General features: G+C 38.8%; 1 protein-coding gene across 1 annotated transcript in view; it reads right to left on the bottom strand.

The window, feature by feature from the left end:
* Positions 1-9,080, bottom strand: part of TEX9 (testis expressed 9) — a gene marked incomplete at its 3' end in the record, with an annotated part of 129,874 nt that overhangs the window by 56,376 nt on the left and 64,418 nt on the right. Inside the window, exon 9 of the mRNA XM_082254930.1 lies at positions 4,743-4,916. Coding sequence (XP_082111056.1) covers positions 4,743-4,916 — 174 coding nt within the window. The remainder of the gene's footprint in view (positions 1-4,742; positions 4,917-9,080) is intronic.

Raw genomic sequence — 9,080 nt, 5'->3', positions numbered from 1 at the left:
TTGCTCGTTGCATAGGAGGATAGTAACAGTATATATAGTCTCATAATTGCTGGTGCAATCATCTGCAGCTGAATTGAAGTAGGAGTATATCACTACTTCCACCAAAATGGAGATGGCGTGAGTCTATGCGGACGATACGCGTCAGGAGCTCACCATAAGAACTTCCATCTACATGTTTTATTGCCTGTTACCATGCGAACATTGTAAGTGCAAGTCTTTTTTTATTAAAAGGTTTTTTAGCAATATCACACTATGTGCACTCTTCTTTCTGGCTTTTATGTAACCTGGCTATGAGAGATCTACATCCCTCTACAAACCACTTCATGAGCCTGAAATTACATCCATGGTCGTATCTTAGGAGGAATCTGGATCATCTTTAAAAGCCCATTTGGTCTGCTTGCTATATGGTAATATAGACCCATTTGATCTGGTGAGCACCCAATTCATTTGGTTTTATCTGGTGATGGGATATCTTCCTTAATTTTAAAGATATATTGTGTTCACCGTCAAGATTCATCAAACTCATGGGACTATTTTTCTTTCAGTATGGAAATGTTTTTGACATGGGACTTATTTAAATCATTATTTGTTTTTTTTCTACCATGTTATCATAAGTTGGTATTGTCATGCTAATGCCTTCCTCCAATTTTTTAGCGCTGCACTTATTTTCCTTTTTTGTATTTCTATAACTTGTATATCAGTTATTTTGTGCTGGCTGCTTACACTGTGGTATTAGCGCTTATTAGAATTCTTTTTCTTTTTTGTATTGACATTTTTGCATCGGGTCTCGGCTCAGTACTGTGGTTTAGTAATGGCATTTCAATCATATCCTATTTTTTCCCAGTACTGGCATTGCGTCATGTCCTGAATAGTAAGATGGGCGGTCTTTGTGTGAGTAACGATGAGACACATATTGCGGTTGCAGAGGAGACGGTGCCCGTTTCCTTAGAGATATCCAAACACCCATTCATCTGTTTACGTCGTCACGCCCTGTGTTGAGAGATGGGAGGGCTTCCGTGCCGAATGATAGCGAGACGCTTATGTAATTGGATCGCACACTGCGGGTGTAGAGGAGGCGGTACTCGTTCCCATAGAGATATTCATACATTCCATATAAAACCATTCAACTTGTGCCGTACAATCATATTCCCCTGAAGAAGACACGTGTCCCTGTGTCATCACGTGTAGGGGAGGGGCCCGGACAGCATCTGCTGAAACTCATTAGAGAAGTAGAATACAGAGAGGCTTTTTACTCCAACCCTGCTGCCATCACAGGATACTTACCATTATCAGAGGCTTTATATATTTGCTGCACCCCAGCACCAGAAGAATGTGAGTACATTTACTTTTGAATAAAATTTGTTTTTTAAAAAAAGTTATGAGCACTATTGGAGTTCCTTTCTTTTTATGGTATATGGATTGATTGCTGTAAGGGGAGTTTGTCCAGAGTGGGACCCTCAATCGAGGGTACTGGTCAACTATCCGTGGCCCCACGAAACGTGATCCCAAAAAGGGTACACTACACTGCGCTGTGAGACCAAGCTTAACTGCTAGGTCACTGGAGCTGAGGACCCATTCACAGAGTGTTGAGGTGAAGGCACGATTCACCATGGAGGATCCGTTTGGATACACTTTTTTGTCACATTTGAAGTGGACTACTTATTTGATCACATTTCACTGGGAAGTGTATTATTTAAACGATCACGGAAGAGATCGCTTTCAGCAATATAGTCACTTTATGAGTGAATTTCTATTTGGACTTTATATATATATATATATATATATATATATATATATTTTATTATTATTTATTCACCAATTTTTGATCACTTTGTGCATGTTTTTATCACCGAGATAAGTGAGAAAATTGTCACATATAAATTTTATTTATATATATTCATATTTATTCATTTAGTCACATATGCTTTTTTCACTTTGGTATTTTGATATTTGATAATTGTGATTTCTTAATCATCCATTTTTCACGTATATTTTAACGTATATTATATACAGTGTTATATATATATATATATATATATATATATATATATATATATATATTTTTTTTTTTTTTTTTTTTTTTTTTTTGAGCACTTTAATTGTGCGACACTATTTATCCATTTACAGATTAAGAGATGGCTCTGTCGCTCAGAACCTGGGCTTCAATAGGTATGCCGTTAAAGCCAGCAACAGTAAAGTGAAGTAGCAAATCGTCCCTTGGGACTTTAAATACAGGCAGTCTGGCAGGGCCCACAATGTGTCTTATCAGGTCAGCATATGACATCCACTTGGGCAAATCCGGAGCAATCAGGATCACCAGTATGCCTTGATCCTGTGGAGCAGGCTCAAAAGAGGTTTCAGGGGAAAGACACAAATCAGGATGAACTGTCCCTGCAGAGTCGCTGCTTCCACCAGAGGATCCTTGGACCTGGATACAAACCTGTCCAGGTTGTTGGTGTACCTGGATGCCAGGAGCCCCACATCCGATATCCTCACCTTGTGACACAGGTCCTTGAATATTTCTGGGTATAGAGACAATTTTCTCGAGTTCAGATGCTGCTCGCTAAGAAAATCCACCTGACCATTGTCTACGCCTGAAATGTACACAGCTAACAAGGCTGAAATGTGCACATCTGTACAGAACCCGCTCTACCTTTCTTGCTACAGAAACTTCTGGTTCCTCAATAATGGTTGATGTTCGAGTTGTCAGACTGAATCCAGATTGGATAACCCTCCAACAGGCAGGTTCAACACTGAACGGATATCAATCTTTCATCACGACTCACTTATAAACCTACCTCTGGCTCCATAACCTCCTATAGTCCTTTCTGACCATATATGATATTTAATACTAGTAGTAATGGGTATGCCATTATGTCCTAACGTAGGTGGCTCTCAGGCTCTACTACCCCTGAGTTAATCTCCTCTCTATATACCGAGCTCTGTACCTATCCATGATTGTCCCTTCGTTATTCATTACCATGTTTCTGCGGTGACGTTTGTCCTGCATAACAATTATACAGGTATGTATAAACCCAGTTATTTATTGGCATATGTACCATCTTCTGATATCCAATATATAAATTATTACTGTGTGGCCCCCCACATGTGATCCGATGGGTAACCTCCGGGGTGCATTGTCCGTTGCGCCCATGGGGTTTCACCGCTCATTTAGCTTGCACTGACCCAGCCAGTGACTGGACACGCTATCATGAACATGCATGTAGTTCTCTAATTATAGATGTTAATTATTACGACATAAATTTTGGAAATTACTTATACCACCAGTAATCCTGTATGTTTCTATCCCATATAGAACTATTGTCTTTGATTACAAGCAGGCTTCAGACGAAGCTTCTCTATGAGGCGAAACATGTAGAGCAACTTGATCAATCGAACTACTACTTTTTGTCATCATTTTCTAAGTATATAAGCATGTACATTTAGTCGCAAATTGTGACTAACAGTATAAAATTATGCATGACCACATTAAGTAGAACTGCTGTATGTTATCTATTCTTGACTGCCTAACCCATTGTGGTTCCAGTCAATTTTTTAATCATTATTTTATGTTTTGTCTGTTTTCTATGTGTTGTTTTTTCTTCATGATTGTTTTTTGTGCTATGGTACTTGAATAAAATAGTTTTTTTTTTTTTTTTTTTTTTAAGAATTTATGTGCCGGAAAATCCTTCCTTCCCAACCTTCCAATAAATTCTATTTTAGCAAATTTGAGGATTGGCACTTTCAACACTAACTTATATGCTCGGATGGCTGCTATCTGACGGCATTATCACTAAACGATATATATTTTATTTGTTTACTTATGTGTCATTCTACACGAAATAGTACGGTACCACCTGAAAATCGTACTAGCCCTCACAATTTTTCATTCTACTCTATTCTATCTGTTTCTTGGAGGTACTCCTCCTAGTGCATCTTAGGCAGACAGGCCATATCACCTGGGTCTGTCTCCCCCCCCTTTTTGGGTTAATTCCCACCATCTAAATGATGACCACTAGGGATGTCGGTACCATTTAAAAATTAATTATTTACTACAAACACTCCTTTTATCTTCTGGCCTTCATGATGTTGTTTGTTCACTAAGGTTCTCTAACAAACCTCTGAGGGCTTCACAGAACAGTTGTAATTATACAGATTAAATTACACACAGGTGGACTCTATCTATTAATTAGGGGGCTTCAGAAGGCACTTGGTTCCACTAGATTTTAGTTATGGATATCAGAGTAAATGGGGCTGAATGCAAATGCCACACTTTTCAGATAATTATTTGTAAAAAATGTTGAAAAACATTTATCATTTTCCTTCCACTTCACAAATTTGTGTCACTTTGTGTTGGTCTATCACATAAAATCCCAATAAAATGCATGACAAAATGTGAAAAATTTCAAGGGGTATGAATATTTTTCCAAGGCACTGTACATGTTTCCATCTTTCCAGTGTACCGACATTTTATAGGGTTAACCCTCGGGCCCCAGCACTACCAGTTTGTGGCCCTGTCATTTCTTTGGTACCTCGGGTGTTCAATAAGAAGTGCAAGGAAGCAATCTGCTAAATGCAAAGAGCAGTACATCACAGGAAACAATCAGAACTTTACTGAAGTCAGACCAGTACAAAATGGGTTCTAATTGGTTTTTATAGTTACTGAACTTTCAACAACCTTTTCTGTATTTTGTTTTAACTGAGTAAGTCTTATAGAAAAGTGCAGCTAAATGCTACTGTACCTTTTCTAGTGAGGAGATTTGATGTTGGAATCCATCATTCTTTTTAGTTGCTTCCTCAGATAAAGCTTTATATTTCTCTGCTTGGGTCTGCTGTACGTTTGCCGTCCTCTGTAGTCGTAGACGCTCCTCCTCCAGTTCTTTTACACGAGCAAGAAGTGTTCGATTTTCATCATCCTGTTGATTAAATAAAAAAACACAACATTAACAGTTGCCAAAGGGCAACATAATTATTTAATAAATAAATAAAAAATTAAACAGGTATTAGGGTTAAAGATAGTAACGCTAAACTGTGCTAATTCAGTTCTCCAGACATGCATTACAAGCTACAATGCACTACTTTTAGCTCCTTATACCATTTTTCCTGCCAAACACAGTGAGAGGCATGACTGAACACGCAGGATTAGCCAAGGTGTCTTAGAAATAAATGAAACCAAATAGAAAAAAATACATGCAAGTTTCCAAAAACAGGTCGCACATTTACAATGAAAAAGTTGTAATTTTTTTGTGTAAAATCTTAAAGTGGAGTTCCAGTCCCCCAATACTTTTTTTTTTTTTTAAACACTTCTCCGTATTTGTTTAAACAGGACTAGCAACATTTAGAACATGTCCTATGTGTAGTTCATGTTTGTGTTAAAATATTTGAAGACTAACCAGATCTTGGAAGCAGGCAGGTTCCACGTCATCTGTGGGCATCTGAAGCCCTCTCGATTTCCGGGATTTGGTGCAGCTGGCTTCCCAGCATGCACCTCCCAATCTCTCGCCTGCACACTGCTCGGCTCCCTCTCTTTCCGACAGGTTGCCATATCAATGGCAGCGTCCCCGGAAGTTTCTGCCCCATTGCTATAGCAACCTGTCAATCATGACATCCCAATCCTCCCGTTGGCGTCATTTCCGGTCAGGAAATAATGCAAGATTTCGTCACTAGGCGATTCGCAAGGATTCCTGGGATACATTACGTCGCTATCCCAGGAGTCCTCTTGCAAATCACCTAGTGACGTAATCGCCTAAGAGGCCGCAGTCGGAGCTGCTGCGGAAGTAAAGTTAAAAAAAAAAGGTACAAATAAAAAAATAATTGCCATTTATTACAGCATTCAGGATGGGCATGAGAGTAAATGGACCTTCAAAAAACAGGTGGATTTCCTCTTTACCTACTACAGGTATTGAAGCCTAGATGTCCAGAACAAATTTAAATCTGAACTCCAGGAATTATCAGTATTGCATATTTACATTGGTCCAGCTTGACACAACGTAAGTATGTGCATCTCTTACCTGATGGGCTACTAGGGAAGCTGGAAATCACTGCAGCAATACAGTGTTCATGGCAATTGGGATGTTACTGCTTTTTACCCACCCAATCAGAGAACGCCTTGTATTAACTGAATACAATTAATCGCCTGTGTTCTGTGTGCAGAGGGGAAGCCACTCACACAGAAACCAAGCAGAACCCAGAAGATCATGGCCATCACTGTAGTAGTGCCAACTACTATAGTGATATTCAGCTTTCCAAGTGGCCCATCAGTTATAAGATACAGTATGTATACTTGCTTTGTGCCCAGCTTGACCAGTGCAAGTATGCAAAACAGATAATTCCTGGAGTTCAGACTTCAGCATGCATCAGTTAACTTGTCAACAATTCTGTGATTAAAGTGATTGCAAAGTCTCATGTTTTTTTCTTTTTTAAATAACAAACATGTTATACTTACTACCTCTATGCAGTGGTTTTGCACAGAGCAGCCCGGATCCTCCTCTTCTCGGGTCCCTCTTCACTGCTCCTGGCCCCTCCCTCCTGTCGAGTTCCCCAACAGAAAGCAGCTTGCTGTGGGGGCACCTGAGCTGAGTTGCAACTCCGTGTGTCCATTCAGACACAAAGCTGTCATTTGGCATCCCCCCCCTCTCTCCTGATTGGCTTACTGACTTTGATTGACAGCAGCGGGAGCCAATGGCGTCTCTGCTGTGTCTCAGCCAATCAGGAGGGAGAGACGACCGAGGGACTCATGGACATCGCTGGATAGAGATTGGGGCTCAGGGGGGGGGGGGGGGGGGTACTACACTTAGAAGGCTTTTTATCCTAATGCATAGAATGAATAACGATAAAAAAAACCTTCTGCCTTTACAACTTCTTTAATTTATTTACCTAAATAATTGTTACACGGTTAGGGACATAAGGCTTTTACTTGTGCACCATTTTAAAAAATACACTGCCCCTTTTTTTTTTTTTTTATGCATTTGTCTGTTATTTTACCCAAGTTTATATATTACTACTTATATAAAGGGGTGTAATTGTCACGCTGTCCTGTAGGTGTGTGAAAGATATGGGCCTTCAATGCCGCAGATACTATTATTGTTAACCACACAATAAAGATAAGCTGGGGGGAGTACCGCGCTTCAAAGGTGTGTATGTGATATAAAGTGTCTTGGTGATAAATAAATAAATATTTTATTATGACTGGTGTATAAAATCCATATAAATAATCACTTAATATTGGTAGATGTATAAAATCACACTCAATATATAATACACATAATCATATAAATAAATATAAAAATCTAGAATAACTCAATAGATAGTGCTTGTGGTGATATAAATTAGTGATAAAATCAAAAAGTGCTCTGTGCTTAATATATAAACTCTGTATCACTCGGTATAAATGGTAATATGGGTGTCCATATACATTCACAAGTGATTAAATGCTGCTTCGCATCATAAGGTGCTCAAGTGTCCCATATAGTGATAATAGTGATATGGATCTTCCTCTTCTGTGTTAAAAGGGAGTATTTCCTCCAGCTATATATTCAGTGCATGCAGGTGCTCTTCGGTGCACGTGAGCACTAGGTGTGCTATATGCTCACCTCCATCTCTTAAATAATTAGCCTTTTTAGGATCTCTCAGGGGGTATACGCCTTTCTCCTCTCCTCCTCTGGATGTAATGGAGCCCTGTAATAGTGATGGCTGCCGGTGTACTCCTTGTAATGGGGATCCACTTATGAGGTCTTTGATGGTACCTCGGATCTCAGAAATAAAGGGGCCAATAAAGTGAAGTATTGTAAAGTTATTTATTTACATCTGGTCTAACATCTGGCTACTGAGGACGATCCGACAATTTATTTGGTTTACCATCCATGGTGAATGCTGAGCGGTTTGACTCCCTGTTCCAAAACGACTTACCATTTTTGGTTCGGTAAGGGGTTCATTTTGTCGGTGTTGGCGGTTTTGTCTTTCATAGGATCTATCTCCTACCCTGTCTTCAGTCATCTTGAGTTTGGTAAGGGGCCAATAAATCGGTGGTGGTTCAATCTCTAAGTCTATGCCATTTCCTCTCTGTCACCAATATTGGGATAAACTTTCTGTGTGCTGGTTAATAAATATTCAATAAATATTTCTGGTAAGCAGCTTCAGATCTGGTGGTGGATATAATTTCTTTGACCCTACTTGATGCACTTTAGGGTGTATAAGATTCATTTGTTGTGAGGTATTATGCTATGGCGTCCTTTCTTTTTTCCATGACTTCATGCCATCCAAACCTGTGAGTTACAATCTGGGCCATCTTCGATCAAATGTCTTGGATATAATACCCTGCCTCTTTTAACCATTTATTTGGTAAGCACATTTCCTAAAGGGAAGTCTGGATTCCTATTGCACATATCATTTTGATTATTTAGAGACTATTTTTTATCACCTACACGTCAGTATCAGGACTTGGAAATCTGATATCTTTATTTATATTTATTTGTTTTCCAACCACTGAATGTGATTCATATATACACATTATTTCACTATTCACATTATTATCAGGACTTGATTAACTGATATTTATTTTTTTTGGACATTTATTTGTTCATTTTTTCACCAAGCGCGACTTATTTATTTTATTTTGTCTGTGGTCACACTTGAAGTTGCTGCTTCATCACCATTGTTTACCTTTAGCGCGATTATTTTTTCCTTTTTTTTCATGTGTATTATATATTGAGTGTGATTTTATACATCTACCAATATTAAGTGATTATTTATATGGATTTTATACACCAGTCATAATAGAATATTTATTTATTTATCACCTAGACACTTTATATCACATACACACCTTTGAAGCGCGGTACTCCCCCCCTCAGTATATATTACTACTGCATTAGTTTACAAAATAAACTGGTTGTAAACCTCAAACGTGAAATATGAACAAAGCATATCCCTGTATTGTGTATACTTTTCTCCATTAGGAGCACGAAGTGTCACTTTTGTCTGCTGCTTTGTTCCTCTGCTACCAGCATGAATCACTTCTGACAAGTTTTCCTGACACCAAGAGAAAAATGGTGACATGGGAGGGATCTCCAGCTGATTGA

Source organism: Pelophylax lessonae, assembly GCF_965119305.1.
Source record: "Pelophylax lessonae genome assembly, chromosome: 4".
Lineage (NCBI taxonomy): Eukaryota > Metazoa > Chordata > Amphibia > Anura > Ranidae > Pelophylax > Pelophylax lessonae.
The sequence above is the reverse complement of the archived record's forward strand: the minus strand, read 5'-3'. Positions and strand labels throughout refer to the sequence as shown.